The following is an 18303-nucleotide window of genomic DNA, read 5'->3' as shown; positions in this document are numbered from 1 at the left end:
GCTGGGGCAGGATCTGCAGGGCAGAGCTGCTGCGGTCTGGCCATCTGGGCATGGGAAGTGGGTTAATCCCTGTGCTCCAGGGATTGTCCCTCCTTCCTCCACAACCTCAGACACCTCCTGGGGCAGATACAGACTTGGAGAACCAGGGAATCTTAGGGCTGGAAAAGACCTTTAAGATTATGAAATCCAACTGTCACCCCCGTGTTCAGCACTGACCACCTACTCCAGTGGCATATTCACCATTTCCTCATCACTTCCACGATTTGGGACCCCACCACTGCCCTGGCAGCCTGTGACAATGCCTTACAACCCTGGCTGTGAAGGAATTTTCCCTGCTATCCAAACTAAACCTCTCCTGCTGCAACTTGAGGCCATTTCCTCCCATCCTGTCACTGGTTACCTGGGGAAAGAGACCGAGCCCAACCTGGCTCCAACCTCCTTTGAGTCTGCTCTGTGCCCGGGTACCCCAAATCCTGCTGGCACAGCTGAGTACCCCAAATCCTGCTGACACAGCTGGGTAACCCCAAATCCTGCTGGTATATCTGTATACTCCAAATCCTGCTGGCACTGCTGAGTACCCCAAATCCTGCTGGCACAGCTGGGCACCCCGAATCCTGCTGGCACAGCTGGGTACCCTGAATCCTGCTGGCACAACTGGGTACCCCGAATCCTGCTGGCACAGCTGGGTACCCTGAATCCTGCTGGCACAACTGGGTACCCCGAATCTTGCTGGCACAGCCTGCATCCCACCCAGCAAGGAGCAGACAACCCCGCTCAGCCTACAAGTGCCACCTCAGCTCCTCAGCTCATCCCAGCCCTGAAGAGCTGAGTGGACATAGAAAGTGCCCCGGAGCTGGGACAAGGGGCACAAAACTGCCCAGAATTCCAGAGGGAGATATCTTTGTTCATCCAGATCCCCGAAGAGTTTCACACCGAATGCCCCTCCCTTTCCCTGGTACCCCTCCCGCCTTCCATTCCATTCCACTGCATTCCACACACCCCCTGACCCCAGGGCAGGTGTTACCTGCGCGCAGCCCCCGAGGCCACATTGCTGGTGATGAGCGAGGTGGTTTTGCGCAGGCTCTTGCTGAGCTCCTCGTGGCTGCGGGGCACGGAGCTGGCGCGGGTGGACACGAGCAGCCGCTCCTGGTGATCCTCGCTGCGGCTGCGGCGCAGGCGGTTGCTGTGCTCGCTCTTGGAGCGGCACAGCTTGCTGATGAGGCTCTGCGACACCACCTCGTCAAAGCGCTGCCGGTGCTTCTTGGGGATGAAAATCCTGGGGAAACGAGGCCAGGGAGGAGGGTGAGGAGCGGGACCAGGGCAGCTGTGGCACAGAGCTGGGCATCCGTGAAAAGGAAAGGTCTGAATTCGTGTGGGCTTGGCTTCGGTCCTTGCAGAGCTGGGAATGCCAGGGCTGGGGATACCTGGGGGTGCCGGGGATACCGGAGGGTGCTGGGGACACCAGGGACACCAGCTGCATCCCTTCTCCCATCCCCTCCGTCCCTTCTACCATCCCATGCAGAGCTCTCTTGGAGCAATGATGTTGGACCCCTCCTCCACACCTGCTTCTTGCCCAGCAGCTTCTGGGACCCCCAAAATGTTACTTCCCATCTCCTGCTTCAGACTTTGTTCTCCTGGGCTCCAGCCTTGAATATTCCCACATTCCAGCTCCCTCCACTGCCAGGCAGGAGTCTGGTGCCCTTTGGGAGATGATGGTGCTGCAGGGACAGGCACGGTGGTGCCACAGGCGAGGGGACACCCCGGGAACTCACTCTGTTTTGGGTCACCTCCCCTCTGCCTGGTAGGAGCAGCCAAGTGGCCTCTGTGCCCCTGCAAGGACCCCCAGGATTCTGAGGGGATGCACAGGGAGTGCACAGCAGGATCCCCGGAGGGAAGGAGGAGGCTGGGCCGGGCTGAGCTCCACAACCCTGGGACACACTTTATATTTTCCTTTTCCTTCTGCCATCACAGCAGCCAGACCCCAACACCTGCTCAGCTTCCCCTACCCTCTGCTCGCACATTTGGGGGTTTCTGGAGGAGCTGTCATCACTGAGTGTTTCTATAGCAACTCCTGCAGCTGCAGCCGCTCTCAGACAAAACCACCTCGCGGGGTTCGCAGCGCGGCTTCGTTAGCGCCCGGCACCTCGCGGGGTGAGAACACAGCCGGTGTCAGCACAGCCCCGAGGGGTGTGAGCTCAGCCTGGGAACGTGTCCCACCGCAGCAGGAACTGGGCCAAACTGGTGCCAGAGCACCCAGAGGAAGCTGCTCCGAGGGGTGAGACACAGCTGGGGCTGGCAGGCAATCCCACAGGGATCCCTTGGGCAGCTTCACCAAGTGAACACAAAATCCTGGGTGGACACGAGGGAGGAGAGCTTTAAATCCCAAATCTACCAGGACCAGGACATCTCTATTTACCCCAGCCAAAGGCAGAATTCAAAACAAGAGCTGGTGCAGGAGGAAACAGACCACAAGCCACCCGAAGCTGGCAGATGCTCACACAGAGCATCTGGTGACAATTAAAAAGAAAAAGTAACGCATTGGTGCAATTCACAGGCGACTTGTGATTAAGCAGCAGCTAGAAAAGAGTGAAACTGTGCTAATAAATAGCCCACCCTGTGGGACAGGGGAGGATGTGGATTCCTCAAGCCTCTGCCCCGGGCTGGGCACCCACCAGGGAGAAGTTCGGGTTCCTCACAGGCAAAATGAGCACAATCCCATTTAATTGGCCAAATTACATTGTCCCTGCTCATTCCAGCAGAGCTGTCCCACTTTGCACGAGCCTCTGTTTCTCCACTGGGCAGAGGAACTCAGCTCCAGACCTGGCCCAGGCCCCAGCCTGCTCTGGGACTGGCTGGGTGCTGGAGCACAGCAGTGCCCAGACAGGAGAGATCTGACTGACTGCTACAAACAATCCCACCAAAGCAGGCAAAGCAGCTTCTGTGGCTGTTCCTGCAGTGTCCTGCCATCCCACAGGATAAACCTGCCTTTGCACATCAGCATGGCACCAAGGAGCAGCAACCAGCTGGGGTTTCCCTGTCCCAGCAAATCCCACCAGGATTCACAGAGCATGGGATCTGTCCATCCTGTCTGTGGAGATCAAACAGGGGCAGGCTTGTACAGTGCTGGCCTCGTGCCTTCTGCTTCCTTCCCTCCTCCTCCTCAGGTGCTCCAGGTCAGCCCCAGCTCTGTGGATGGGGATGGGATGGGATGGGATGGGATGGGATGGGATGGGATGGGATGGGATGGGATGGGATGGGATGGGATGGGATGGGATGGGATGGGATGGGATGGGATGGGATGGGATGGGATGGGAAAGGCTCCCTCATCCTTGAGCTCTGTGCCTGCTCCCATGCCCGGTGCCAGTGAGCCCCAGGGCACCAGCTCTGGGTGTCCCCTCCTCTGCAGCAGCTTCTGCACTCACTCAGGAGAACTCAGCCTGTTCCAAGACACGGATGTGAACTCAGGGCATTTTCCATGCCAGGAAAGCTCCCAGATCCTCCAGGCTGCTTCACCTTCACCCCATCCCCAAAACAGCCTGGCCAGGATAGTGGCAGAGTGCCACTGTGCCCGTCCCCTGCCCTCGGGGGAGCATTGGCATGTTCGGCACCTCTCAGCCTGTGCCACGCTCCCATTCCACAGCTCCCAGATGGTCACTGGCCGCCCTACCCTGCACAGACAGTCCTGTTCCTGCAGCCCACCCTCTCTGGGAGCTGCCCCCCATTTCCCAGCCCTGTCCCACATGCACATATCCTGTGAGAGGCTCCCCCAGACGGTGCCAGCCAGGACGGGGCTCAGCGGGACAGGACGTGTCCCCTGGGGAGGGCAGCAGGGTGGGGAAAACTGCCACAAGTTTGCTCAGTTTGGAGCGAGGGGACACCGGGCCCCACATCCTCATTCCCCCGGGCTGGCCTTCAGTCCTGGAGACAGAGCAGCCCCAGGCGGGCTCTTCCCACCGCTCCCACCCCAATTCCCCACCCGAGCTTCGCCCGCCTCCCCCAGCAGCCGCTGCCGCGGTGGGCACGGGGCACTGGCAGGGCTGTGCGGTGGCAGGGCTGTCCCGGGGGACACAGCAGGGTCCCCACAGCCCCCAGAGGCAGCAGAGCCACCCCAGGCATGCCCATGGGGCACAAGGCTCTGCCAGCACCCCCACGGGCGGGCACCCGCGGGACAGCGGAGCAAGGGACACGTACCGAAAATGCCGGGAGAAACTCCGGTCCTTCCCCATTTGTCAGGGTGCGGCGGGAACAAAAGGGAGATGCTTCAGATCCTCATGCAGCTGAGCCCCCAGGCTCGGCTCACGCCCACGACAGCCCGAGCGCCAGCCGGTGCCGCCCCGCGTGTGGCACCCCCGCCGTGCCCGGGGAGCGCCGGCACCTCCGCCTGGCACCTCCGCCCGGATCAGCCCCTCGGCCCTCCCGAGCCCTGCCCCAGCTGCAGCTTCAGCATCGGCCGAGAGCTCCAGCGCCAGTTCTGCCCCGGCTGCCCAGCTCTGCCCCGGCTCGCAGCCACCAAACCCTCTCTCTTCCCCTAAAAACTGCCGCCGCTGTAATTTCCAGCTGGAACGATCTCGCAACAGAAAGGAGGGCACGGCTCGGCGCCCAACTCCGGGGGGGATGCCTCCCTGGTGCTAATTAGTTGACTTCTAAAGTGCTTGTGTTTAAATTACGTGCTGCAGTAAGGGATGAGAAACCTTAAAGGCAAACGGCATCAGGGGTGCGGGTTTGGGGCGGGGAGGTGGAGCTGCCAGGATGCACCAGGATCAGGACCAGGACCAGGACCAGAGTCACGGGCCCAAACCCCCGCACGGAGCATCCTTTACCCCCAGGGTAACACAGCAGCGCTTTTCAGCAGGAATAAAAGAGAAAACTCTTCTTTAATTTAAGTAACGCCATATTTAAGCACATCTCTGGCTCTTGATGGAGAGGATGTGAAGCTTCCCAGAGCTGTCAACATCACACACAATCTCCAGGTAGCAGCAAAGGAAGGAGACATGAAGAATGTATGGTTTAGCCCCAAAGCAACCAGCAAAGACCTGACCTTGAGTCTGTGGGTTGTGCAGAAAAACACGTCCCGAGGTGGATTAAAACACTGAGCTACACTTGGATTATGTCTGAACTGTGCTGTGGAAACCACTGCCGGTCCTGAAAAGCTTTGTTGGTCTGGCTAAATGCTAAAATCTGGGAGAAAAAACTCTTATACGCTTTACTCCCAGGACAAGAGTTCTGCTGATGAACCCCAGATTCGCGAACCTCATCTACCCGTGCGTGTGGGACGGATCCCAGCCCCAGCAGCTCCCACAGCCCCGGGGGATGCGCGGCCGCCGGGACTCGCTCCAGCCCGGAGCTGTGATTCCATTCCCGCTCTCCCCGTGCTGGGAGGCTCCACAATCACTCATCTGGCTGCAGATGTTTTGCATTGTCACCAGTTACCAGGAATGAAGGTGCTTTTCCGCCCGGGACTGCAGGGAGCCGCTCACAGCCCTTCCCCGACCATCCCACTCGTCCCTGGGGGGACCAAAACCCGCCGAGAGCTTTTGGAGAGGGTCACCCTCTCCTGACACATCCCTGCTCCAGCTCCAGTAACGGTTTAGCAAAGACAAATCACAGCAGATCCTGGCTGCGGGTCCCCTTCTCCATCAGCAGCTCAGAGTGCCCTCAGCTGTCCCAAATCCAGTGTCCCTGTGCCCAAACCACTCTGTGCACCACGAGCTGGTGGCTTTGTCCTTGCCCTGGCAGGGACAGGCAGTCCCACAGCTCTGGGGACACAGAGACCTTCAAAGAAACCCCCGGAAAGGCTTTTCCTGCAGCTCCACTCTGCTTTCCCTGCTTTCTTTAAGACATTGGAAAACTCATCCTAAGTAGCCACTTCCCAAAATAAAAGTTGTGACTCCAGCAGGGTGCAGGTGGGCCAGGCTGATCCCATCTGCATCCCAGCCGGAGTTTGATTTGCCAAAGGAATTTAATCTCCTATCAGGAGATTTTGCACAGAGGCATTTTGGTCATGACCTATTTGAACTCCACCAATAAAATGGAACTCACTCCCAATTGTCTCATTGGTGACACATTTTGTTCCCTGCTGCCCTAATTCCCTTTTTTTTTTTTTTTTTTGGGCAGTTGAGCATATGCTGGGCCATCAGATTAGGGATTTTTTTTTTTTTTTTAATGGAAGCAAACAAGAGCAGCTTTTCCTCCATTACCATCTTATGATCCAGGTGGTTTTCCAGTGGGAATGCCAGGACTGTGGACAGGAGGAGAGTGTCCATGTCAGCATCAGGGACTTAGGGAGTCTCTCATGCTCCATCCACACCCAAAAGAGCTGTGAAGCTCCCCCCAGCCTAGGATAAGTGAGTACATGGAGGGGGTTGAGAAGCAGGGAAGCAGCACAATCCATAATATATAAATCCTAATTGCTGAAATGAAATTTCTGATCCAGGGCCGGCCACAGATGGCTGGAGCAGTTTAATACAGGAACACACCAGGCAGTTTTATTACCGTGAAAAACAAGCTGAGACAAATAGATTGTGTTGGGAACGTTATTAACACGGGCTCGGTGGAATTTCTCCCCTAATAAAGGAGCCCCCGATGGGCAGCGATTTCAGCCGTGTCAGGGATCAGAGGTGGCTGCGATGGGAACGGGCTCAGCCCAGCCCAGCCCAGCCCAGCTCCCCCCTCGGCTTTTCCCTGGGAGCAAACGGAGCGAAACCAGAGCAGTGAAGAACAAACTGCCCCAAACTGTCCTCCCGCAGCCCTGAAGCACAACGCGACTTACAGGAGACCCAAGACAGCATCTCACAGTGCAAACAGAGCGAGTTTTCCCCTAAGGATGCACCAGGATCACACACATCCCCCATCCCAGTCCAGGGTGACAGGACAGTGGCTGTGTGACCATCACTTGTTATTCCCAGCACTGTGGGTCAGAGGGGATCTGAATTTCTCCTCAGTCCTACTGCAAACAGATGTTTAGAACCTAAACGGTGCTGCCAGGGGCTGGTGCATCCCTGGCACGGCACCACCGAGAAAACACACACTGCAAAGGGACACAGTGCCCGGGACGTGGGGGTGAGCGAGTGCCACAGCCCTGGGTGACTCCGAGGAGGGTTCCCCGTGTCCCTCTGGGCTCCGAGGGTCACTCCTGCCCCCAGAGCCCAGGGATGGACTGGGGGTGCTGGCGGCAGCTCTGTAGAACACGGGTGAGGAGCTGCCGTGGGAACCGCAGCTCTGCCCTGGTTTGAAAGCAGCTCAGAAATCAGAGCAGCACCAATGGACGTGACCCCCTGAGACCGCGGCCGGCCCGACATAAAAATAACCCGTCCCGTCCCGAGCCCGAGCGGGGCACTGCCAGCCGCGGCACAGGCAGCAGAGGGGACAAAGCCCGCTGTGCCCGGGCCAGACCCGCGCTCCGGAATCACCCAAATTACAGCCTCCCCCTCCTGGCGGAGTCCGTGAGCGGAGCAGCTCCAAGGCAATACGGATGCTAAGAGTTAATTGACTTCCAGCACACCTTGTTTTCGCAGTACCAGGGGCTGCCACATTCCGGAATTAACCTGATTTAAACCCATTTCCCTCACTCCCAGGAAAGGTGCTTTCGTTACTCACCCGAGACAGCTCATCTTCCCCCGTTGCAGCCGGATTTCAGCATCCTCGGGCAGAACTACAACTGAGCACTTTGCCTACACACATCAGCCATATGGGAAGGGATGGGAGCAGGGAGGACCCGGCACAGCACGTGCATCATCCCCGTTATCCACAACCAAGCAGATGAAAAAAAAAATTGTCAGCAAATTAAAATCTGCAGGAGCTTAATTCTGGGCAAATGGGATGAAATCCATTTGAGATAAAAAAAAAAAAAAATCCAATAGTGGAAAAGCCCGGCTCGAGGACAGAGGAGACGAGCCTGCAGCCCCGGGAGAATCCGTGTGCTGAGTCGGGGGTCTGGGGCTACGCTGAGCCGCAGCACTTTGCAGCACGGTGAAGCCCGGGGGGAGCCCAGGGAGGGGACAGCAGGGAGGGGACAGCAGAGGACAGCCGGCAGCAGCAACAGCACAAAAATAAATACAGCTGCTGCAGAGGGAAGATCCAATCAGGTCAGCGCGAGGGTCAGTGGGAGACGGGGACGTAGCAGTGTGACAGGGGACACACGGGCACACACAGCCTGCCACCACCGAGTGCCCATGCCAGGGCTCAGCCGCCTGCCTGGGCATGGAACAGCGGCAGGAACCCTTGCTGGCATCACCCCAGCATCCATCCCAGTCCCTGGCCCATGGCACTGCCATCCCAGCCCTCCGAGGGCTCCTCTCCTCCAGGCTCCTTAGGGCGAGTAGCCTGGGTGGGATCAGTGGACACAGGACCATCCCCATCTCAGGGGGAAACAGGCCCTGGAGAACTGGGCACAGCCTCACAGGGATGCCAAATGGGTGCTCCCAGGGTCCCAAGTTCTCCCTGGGGTAATCCCACAGGACAAGCCCCAGGACACTTGCTGGGTCGGGTCTGATGGGCTCTCCTGCCCAGGGTGGCTGCCCCGTGCTCCAGGACAGCACAATGACCACAGCAGCACCCCCACACTGCACCCACCCCTGAGCCAGTGCCAGAACCAGGACACCCCTGCATGAACCCCCACACCCCTCAATCAGAGGAGACAGAACAGGCTGAACCAGCTGGAATCACCCAAGGAATCCACAGCACCCTGAATCCAGAGCTCCTGGGAGCTGCTCATCACCTTCAGTGAGAGTAAAAACAGGGACAGCTCTTGCTTGGCAGCAAAGCCAACAGAGACCTCGGGATGAGCAGCTGGGATCACTGCCCCCAGCACCCACAGCTGGAAAACCTGGTCTCCAAGGCACCTTTTTTATTTATTTTCTTGACTTCATTTCATTAAGATTAAATGGTAAATCTTTTCCCTGAGCTAAATATTTCATTTCCATTAAACCCAGATTAGCTGCCAGATCCACGGCGCCCCTTGCCCCAGCCCTGGTGTTAACCTTTCACACAGGGGCAGGGAGAAATCAGGAAATCAGGGCTTTGACCCTGTTTTGGGGAGCCACAATGTGGTGCTGCCCCTGGCATCACAGGCTGGGCATGGGGCAAACTCTGGATGGCAGCACCAGGTCCAGCCACACTGTCCTCACTGGCACAGGGATTCTGGGATGGGGACATGCTGGGGGGAACCTGCTGTGCCCCCCACAGAGGGGCTTGGGTCCGGAAGAAGATTTGGACACTTATTCAAATCCCCTCTGTGGGGGGAAGTAATCCTGTATAATTCCCTAGGGATGATGACAAAGGAGATATCCGAGGCATTTGAGGTATTTTCATGGATCTTGCCAAGGGAAAGAATTTTCCTGAATTGTGAGTGGTGGGGGCTTATTTTTTGATTTAGTTTGGGGTGATGGCTCAGTGCCATCCATCCCTGCCCCCCAGCCCCAGCTGTTGGCACGTTGGGTCCCTCCATAACACTCAGTGGGGACAGGACAGGCTGGACATGGGCACCTGGACAAGGTGACTGCAGGCAGCTGACAGTCCCCTCTGCAGCCTGTGCCTGGTGTCCCCAGGTGTGCAGAGCTCTGGGGGACCCACAGGCACAGCAGGGGGACACTGCATGGCCAGAGCCCCCAGCCCACTGCCCCCACCCTCCCTATGGCCGAGACCCTGCACAGGGACGTTGTTATGGAAACTGTAATATCTTGCAATTCCTCTGATTAAAGCAGGAATTGGAAAGCTGGGCCCGGAGCGAGGCCAGATGGAGACCTGATTCCCTAATGGCCATGGTCTCAGCCTGGCTGTAATCCCACCACGTGTCCCTGTGCCAGCACAGCTCCAGCCCCAGCTCCGACCCAGCAGATCGACCCCACTGGCAGCACCCCTATGGCACAGGGGCTCCAGAGGTGCCAGGGACCCTGAGCCCAGCAGAACATTGCCAGGGCATCCCAGGATGACTCACCACTCCCTGGCACCCCCAGCAGAGACCCCCCCAGCCCCCCACTGCCAGAGCTGCTGGCAGCACTGGCCAGCACCAGCTCCCACCCGGCAGAACTCAGATTATTTTCTGGCCAGGCTTTTGGAGAATGTCCAGTGGCTCTGCAGCAAATCCGATATCCCTTCCAAATCACAGCCAGGAATGAGAGCTGCATCCCTGCTGCAGGCAGAGGCAGCGGGTGCAGGCTGCCCACACACTCTGAGCAGGAGGGCACAGCGGTGCTGGGCTAGGAGGCCACCAAGATTGGAAAGCTGGTTGGCACCTTCCCTGCAGGATCCTCCCAGTCCCTTCCCACAGGACCCTCTCAACCTGCCCTGCTCAGCCCTGCTCCCCCAGCAGCAGCAGGCACAGGAGGACGAGGTTTGATGGCCCAGGGCAGTATGGATGTGGCCATTCAATGGCCCCATGGCAGTGTGGAAGTGGCCATTCATGGTTTGATGGCCCAGGGCAGTGTGGAAGTGGCCATTCATGGTTTGATGGCCCAGGGAAGTGTGGAGGTGGCCCCTCGTACCTGATGCTGTCGATCAGGTGCTGGTGGGACTCCTGGGTGAGCACCATGCTCAGGGCATAGGCCAGGCACTCCACCCTCCTCTCGGCTGCATACTGCTTCAGCACGGTGAACACCTTCTCCTTCAGCTCTGGCTGGTCCCCGAGGATGGCATCCACCTGCAGCGTGGGAAGGGGAGGACAGGAGAGGGGCACTGAGCAGGAGAGCGTGGAACAGCGGGCAGGGCCACTGCCACACGGAAAATGTGTCTCTGCCAAGGTGGAGGGAGCCAGGCAGGGAGGAGAGGGACACCTCAGACATCAGTCCATCACACAGCACTGCTCTGCTCTCACACACAGCCCTGGAACTGCTGCTCCAAACATTCCACCAGAACAGAGGCGTGACCCCAAACTCCCAAACTCTGCTGGGATGGGATCAGTCTGGAGTTTGCCTGGCAGAGGATGCTGCAATGGGCTTTTGGAGCTATTTAAGCTTTGTGATCACTCCCTGACCCCTCTGGGCAGCTCCCTCCTGCCCTTAGCGCCAGGAAGCTGCTGGGAATGGGGAGACAGAACATGAAGCTAATTACCATCGAGCCAATTATGCTGCATGAGACCCTCCTCAATCACCTCCTCCCACACTGGGGGGCTGCCCCTTGTCCTCGGGCAGTGGAGCTGGTTCCTCACATGGACCTGTCATGTGGGATGCAGGAACTCCCTGTGACCACCTCTCTGGACCTGTGCGTGTTGGGTTTTCCTGAAAGGTGATGTTTTTGTGCTGCCAGCAGGTTTGACTGCAGGGTTGAACTGCAGGAAGGGGAGAGGAGCCCCTGAAGCTCCCCTGGGGCAGTGGGGGGGTGTGCAAGGGTCTGTGTGCACCCCTGTGGTGGCACTGCCAGGAAGTCTGCAGGCATCACCTGCCTGGGGAAGGGAAAGAGCCATTTCTTCCAGTTGTCCCTCTTGGCAGCTCCCCAGGGAGACCAACAGTGGCACCAGGACCCTGGCAGAGCCCCTGGTGCTGCTGGCTCTGTGCAGGCACTGCAGGAGCCTCTGGCAGTGGCAGCACTTCAAGGTTACCAAATCTGGGGCAGCCACAGCATCAGTGTCCCCTGGGCTGGCTCATGAGCACAGGACTGACAGACTGTGGTGTTCCTGGTGGGTTGGATCCCAGAGGGCTGCTGTGAAATTTTTGCCTGGGCTGGGATTGCAGGTCTTGGGTGGTAATCACAGAATCACTGAATAATTCAGGTGGAAGAGACCTCCCAGATCCTCGAGTTCAGCCTGTGCCCCATCCCCACCTTCTCACCCAGCCCAAAGCACAGAGTGTAACGTCCAGCCACCCTTTGGAAATCTCCAGGGACGGAGATTCCACCACCATGGGGGTACTGCCAGACAGCTGGAGTTCCCAGCATGTCCCTGGGCACACAGGGAACAAGAAGAGACATTGCCCTGCAATTGAGACCGTGAGCATCTCCCCGGCTTCCCAGCAATGTCCCCGGGATCAGGACACTGGCACAGCCCAGGTCCAGCCCTGTCCCAGTGCTGCTGACATGGACACCACTGTCTGCCAGGCAGGTGAGCCAGCCTGGGGCTCTACCAAAGGAAGGAGGCTGGGAAAAGGTGACCCGTGGGCAGTGCAGGTGTGAAATACAAACCACTAGCACCCTCCGACCTTCCAGCCTGGCAGTGGGCGGGCAGCAGCACCTGGGTGCTCACAGAACCAGCAGCAGCTGGGGTTCCAGGAAAAGGAGAGGTAAAGCACATGCTGGGGCTAGTATTTTCTACATTTTATAGAAACTGAAGCCACTTCAAACATCTGCGCTGTGAATTCCCTCTGGAGAGGCATCTGCCAGCTGAGCTGTGCTCCAGGAGCACGTGGGCTCTGCATTCCTGCTCCTGGCCAGGCTGGTCCGGGCTGTCCCGGCTGGCTTTGTTGGGATGGAGAGGGAGGGGACGGAGGTGCTGATGGGGGTGCTCACAGCACCACAACAAACTTGCTCTCCTGTGATCATGCAGGAATCTTTTACTTGGCTTAATGCGACTTCAGAGATGGAGGCGGCATGGAACAACCACCCCTCCTTATTAATCTCCTGTAATCAGCAGGTATCTGTTTCCCACGCCTATGAATCCAAACCTCAGTGGGTATTTATGAATCTTTCATGGAGAAACTGACTGAGGGGATTCGCCTGATACCCACAAATCTCTTTATGGATGTCTTGTTCCTTTATTACCTTGGGATAAAAAAAAAAAAAAGCCCTACCAGCCTGGTTATTTTCATAACAGCATTTTAAAAGGCTACTTTGAAATGGAAATTAGAAAGATTGTAAAAAACAACTGTGATCAAATTTATAATTAGCACAAGACGAAGTGTTTGGTAAAATACCCACTAGGAAGCTTTCAGGAGCACAATGAAGATGTAATGGCATTGATGTTTTCCTTTTTGCAACAAAATAAGAACTAAAATGTCTGCAGGGTGACAGGCTCAGACTTTGAAGGGACATCCAGGCACGCAGCAGAGCGGCATCTGCCTTGTGGGTTTCTCCACGCTCTTGTAGTGCAAGGGAATAAAAAAATTGGGGTGATCCCCAGGGAACCTCCAAGCCCTTTGCAGCATCCATCCGTTCTTTTGAAACTTTCCTGACAGAAGATGCTGTACATAGATTTTGCTACATGTTGTAACTTTCTGAAATAGTTAATTACCAGGTAATTAACAGATTACCAGGAATTAACACCAGACCCTTCTCCGGGGTGTTCACGCCCCAGCCCCATGACCAAGCCTGGAGCATTCCCCATCCCTGCGCCAAGGCTGGAGGTGTGAACCTCCAACCCTCTCAGCGCATCCCACTTATCCCACACCTCGACCTCACCTTCCTGCTGAATTCCTGCGCTTTTTGCTTCCTGTCGCGGCTGGCGGCGCCGGCTCTGGGGTCCCTGGCGGTGTCCCCGCGCTGCGGCCGCAGCAGCGCCAGGCGCAGGGAGCGCCCTCGGCACGACCCCACCAGCGCGGCCGCCGCCTCCGGCAGCACCACCGGGGTCCCGTCCACCTCCAGCACGTAATCCCCCGGCTCCAGCCCGCAGGCTGCCGCGGGCGACTCGGGGCTCACGCTGGCCACCCGCGGGGGGCTCTCGCTGGCCAGCTCGAAGCCGAAGCATCCCCGGGGTCCCGGCGGGATGCTGGCGTGCTGCAGCCGCGACACCACGCCGATGCTCGGGGGCACGTTGTCGCAGCGCCGGGCCAGCCCCAGCAGCGCCTCGCAGCCCAGCGAGGACACGGGCTGTCCCTCGATCTCCAGCACTTCGTCCCCCGGGCGCAGCCCCGCCAGCGCCGCGCTGCTGCCCTCCTGCACCCACAGGATGTAGCACGGCCCCGAGCCGCTTATCCGGAACCCGAAGGACTCGGGCCAGCCCTGGTTGGTGGCCGGCATGGCTGCGACTGGAAAAGAAGGAGGGAAAGAGAGGAGCTGTGGTGGTTTTCCCATCCTTAGGGGTCGTTCCTGTAGATGCCGTGGGGAGTCCATGGAGTGGGAGTAACAATGTGCTGTGTCCCTCTCACTGCGGGAAGAAACACCCAAAAAAACTGAATTTCCTCTATATTTCCCTAAAGCAACAGCTTTTACTCAATCTTTGGCTGCTGGTGGTGCCATTGAGCAGGCCAAGCTGGCTGGGAAAGTTGGGGCTACATGAGGCACTCAAACGTGACCTGGCACAGCCCTGGTCTCACCTGTGGCACCCACCCACCCCCAGGAGCCTCATTTAGGCATCTTCTTGCATTTATCTGTCTATCAAAACGATTAGTTATTTCTCTGACATGTTACATTAATAAATAGATGATCCAAGGATTTAATCCAGGATGATTTTAACCAGCTCTCCTCAACACTTAACATTTTAGCTGCTTGCAACTACAAAAATACTGTAAATTCATTCGAATTTGCCAGATTCTCTCAGCTGTCCCAGGATCATTCCCTTGTGCCCTCTCAGTTCTGTGTATGTGTCGTCCTGATGGCAGCATCCCAAAATGGCAGGGTGATGTTTTCAGCAGAACTTGTTTGTGGTTCACATGAAGGGTTTGGACTGGCTCCATGGATGCTCAAGGAGACATCGGGCACATCAGCCCTGAACATCTGCAGGAGCTGTCTTTGCCCAAGGTAAACCTGACCAGCTGATGTGCACAGTGCACTCAGATGCCCTTTCTATGCTGTGCTGTCCAGATGACCTCACTGTGACCCCTTCCAACCCTCCCATTCGGTGGTTCTGTGATGTGTGAGTGCCTGCACTGTCTGCTGACCCTCGCTGAAATAATTCACGCGTGGTTTTCCTCTGCATTTGATCTCAGCTGTCTGTGAAGATGCTTTTTACCCCCGTGTTTATTCCATCTGTGCCACTGAACACACATTAAGCACTTACAAAAATGAAACTCAGACAATTTTACCTGGGTAAATGATCTTACAGAGACTATGAGACTCAAAGGGGAAAAGCTGAGGGTGAAGCTCGGGGCAGGCCTGGCAGCAGCAGGATGAAACCCATCTGTGACCAAACCCCATCCCAGAGCTGAGCACGAGTTCTAACAGCTGCAGCAGGAGCCCAGTAAGCACTGGGATGGTCCCAGTGCTGCTGCTCTGGGCTGTGCTCCAGGGAAAAGCCCGGCAGAGCAGCGGGGAGCGCACCCCTTGCACCTCGCCGCCCCTCGGCTCCAGCACTTACAGAAGTCCGCGGCCATCCAGGCGAGCCGGGGGCTCTCACCGGCGGCAGGTTTGTCCCACCAAGGGCTCGAAGCTTTCTTGAGTCTCCTCCATCACCCCTGAAAGCGCTTCCCATGTGCCCACAGATCTCCTGGGAGCATCTTCCCAGCTCCCCCGTCCTCGCTGCAGCCCCCAGGATTGGGAACCGGTCGGGGTGGGTGAAACGGCTGCCGTGGCACCGGGACAGAGCAGGCAGGGGGTGGCTGCCCTTTCCTGGCCTTCTTACGGGAGCCCTGTGCCCTTCCAGCTGCTCCAGCTCGGCGCCAGACACGCACTAAGGTCTTTCTGGCCTTTTCGTTTCCTAATTAACTTTATTTCCATCGCACAGAGGAGCGCGAGCTGACTAATTGCCGTGCTCGTCCTGGCTGAGCCTGGCGCTGACCTGAGCCTGCAGATCTGGGAGGAATTAGGAGCTGGAAGGAGGGAAAACAGATTAGTGCCCGTGGAGGGAAATCCTTTACCCACAGGGCAAATCCAAAGCGACAGCGCTGTGAGGAGCAGTAGGGATGGATCCGGGGGGACCTGGGCGTGCGGGACCTCGCCAGCAAAGGTGGGTGAGATTTTGGGGGTACAACCCCCACATGGTTTCCTGCAGAGATTTGGGGGTCGAGGACTTTGGGGCTCACCAGGAGAGCTGTCCCTAGCCAGACTGCTCTGTGTGTGCTGTCCTTGCAGTGGGGAGCAGCCGAGTGTTTGGCCACAGAGCCGCCCGCGCTGACACCGACTGTCCCTTAAGCTGCTATTTCTGATTTTCTCCTTGGCTTCCTCGGCACTGAGGGATCCCAGGGCTTAGCACGCTAAGAGGTTTTAGGGAATTACACGTCCTGCTGTGGCAGCAGCGGGAGGGGTGTCTGCATCTCTCCATGGACCACGCAGTGATCCGGCTTCCCCTGGGCATGGCGCTGCCGGCAGCGATGGATGGGGTGGGAAAACCTCCCGGGACACCCGGGGTAGTTGGCACAGGGCTGGGCACAGCCTTAGCAAGGACAGCAGTGGGGACCTGCTCTGCAAAGTCTGAGGGTGAGCACGATGTCGCAGAGAGTCTTCCTCCTGCTCGGGACCTCTGTGGTCATGTCACTGCTTCAGGGGATTTAAACCCACTTCTTCTTCTTCCTCTTCCTGCTCCTCCTGTCCTCTGCAGCTCCTTTCTGGCAGGTTCTCCTGCACAAATATCCTTCTGAGCAGCGATCCCTGGGCTTTGAGGCATCTGTCCTCCAATGCTGACACTGACACAAGCAACTGCTACAAACTCATGTATCTCCATCACTATTCCCTGCCCAAACCATCAAAAGTACAATTAATTCCCTTTTGCTTCCGTTTTTATTCAGCCAATGAGGTAATTGCTTCTTTCCCTCCATTTTAACTGTCTCAAACACTTTAAACTCTGATAGCGAATTTCAATCCTTGAAAGAACTGAGTTCTAGGACCCCAGGTGAATGGAGATTGTTTCCATTAAGACTTTCTGCCAGGCTTTGACCAGATGAGCCTTTCTAAGTGATTTTCACAGTGCTTGGACTGAAAGAGCTTCATCCCTCTGCGTCTCAGCCTCTCTCTAGGTATTTGCTGGCTGGTTAGCCTCTCTCCAGGTATTTGCTGGCTGGTTGTCCTTGAGCACAGCCTGTGAGGGCATCAGGAGTGGGCGAGTTCCTGGGCAGTGCTGGTGCCAGTCCTAGTGTGGTGGCCCTCGCTGCAGCTCCTGTCCTGGCTGTGCCCAAGCACCGTGGCACACAGACCCTGCCTGTCCCCCTCACAAATAAATCCCCCAGAATGCCCACCCCCAGCCCCTCCTGTGCCACCAGACTTGCCAGGTGACATCCAGTAACCCCAGCCAAGCTATTGCTGTACCTGCAGAAATTCTGCTGTCTCAGTAGGATGGGGGGAAATGGCTTTTTCCCTCCATCAGGACCCAAGTGTTTTTGGGCTGCACTCCAAGACAGCTGTGCCCCAGGAATATTCTGGCTGCATTTCTCCCTCTCATGTTCTGTTTGGTGCACTGGGGGCCCAAGTGGGTGCACTGGGCTTACCAAGTGAAAAAAAAGAGATTCTTCCTGAAACTCAAGCTTCTCTCCTTCCTCCCACCAAGACGATTGATCTCCTCTTTGGCCGAAGCCCCTGGAGCATCCCTGGAACGCTTACCTGTGCTGCCCGAGCTCCAGCCAGCGGCACAGCGGGACCCAGAGCCGGCAAAACCATCCCAGCAGTTTGGGAGCCTTTGGATCGGTGACGCGACCAGTTTCTCTGGCAAATTCCAGGCAGGAACCGTAACCCAATCGGCCCCCGGCGGGCGGTTTCAGTTGTCAGCAGCGCGGAGGGACGGGCACGGCGCAGCATCCTGTGTGCTCCCACCACAGCATCCTGCCCAGCTGGGGCCGCCAGGTGCAGCAGCGAGCACATCACCTGGGACAGCATCACCCTTCACCTGGAGAGCATCACCCCCCTCACCTGGGACAGCATCACCCTTCACCTGGGACAGCATCACCCCCTCACATGGGTCAGCATCACCCTTCACCTGGAGAGCATCACCCCTCACCTGGGACAGCATCACCCCTCACCTGGGACAGCATCACCCTTCACCTGGGACAGCATCAACCCCCTCACCTGGGACAGCATCACCCTTCACCTGGAGAGCATCACCCCTCACCTGGGACAGCATCACCCCTCACCTGGGACAGCATCACCCTTCACCTGGAGAGCATCACTCCTCACCTGGGACAGCATCACCCACTCACCTGGGAGAGCATCACCCCCCTCACCTGGGACAGCATCACCCTTCACCTGGGACAGCATCACCCCCTCACCTGGGACAGCATCACCCTTCACCTGGAGAGCATCACCCCTCACCTGAAACAGCATCAACCCCCTCACCTGAGACAGCATCACCCCCTCACCTGGGACAGCATCAACCACTCACCTGGAGAGCATCACCCCCTCACCTGGGAGAGCATCACCCCTCACCTGGGACAGCATCACTCCTCACCTGGGAGAGCATCACCCCCTCACCTGAAACAACATCACCCTTCACCTGGGACAGCATCACTCCTCACCTGGGACAGCATCACCCCCTCACCTGAAACAACATCACCCTTCACCTGGGACAGCATCACCCCC

The 18303-nt window shown here is 57.5% G+C and overlaps 1 protein-coding gene across 1 annotated transcript in view; it reads right to left on the bottom strand.

The window, feature by feature from the left end:
• Positions 1 to 17558, bottom strand: part of GRID2IP (Grid2 interacting protein) — a 35475-nt gene extending 17917 nt beyond the window's left edge. The window contains 4 exon segments of the mRNA XM_079321246.1: positions 1025 to 1276; positions 10482 to 10636; positions 13324 to 13889; positions 17332 to 17558. Coding sequence (XP_079177372.1) covers positions 1025 to 1276; positions 10482 to 10636; positions 13324 to 13881 — 965 coding nt within the window. The 5' untranslated portion in view covers positions 13882 to 13889; positions 17332 to 17558.
• Positions 17559 to 18303: the final 745 nt, after the last annotated feature.

Source organism: Erithacus rubecula (assembly GCF_903797595.1).
Source record: "Erithacus rubecula genome assembly, chromosome: 17".
Lineage (NCBI taxonomy): Eukaryota > Metazoa > Chordata > Aves > Passeriformes > Muscicapidae > Erithacus > Erithacus rubecula.
Note: the sequence above shows the minus strand (reverse complement) of the source record. Positions and strands in the feature narration are given on the sequence as shown.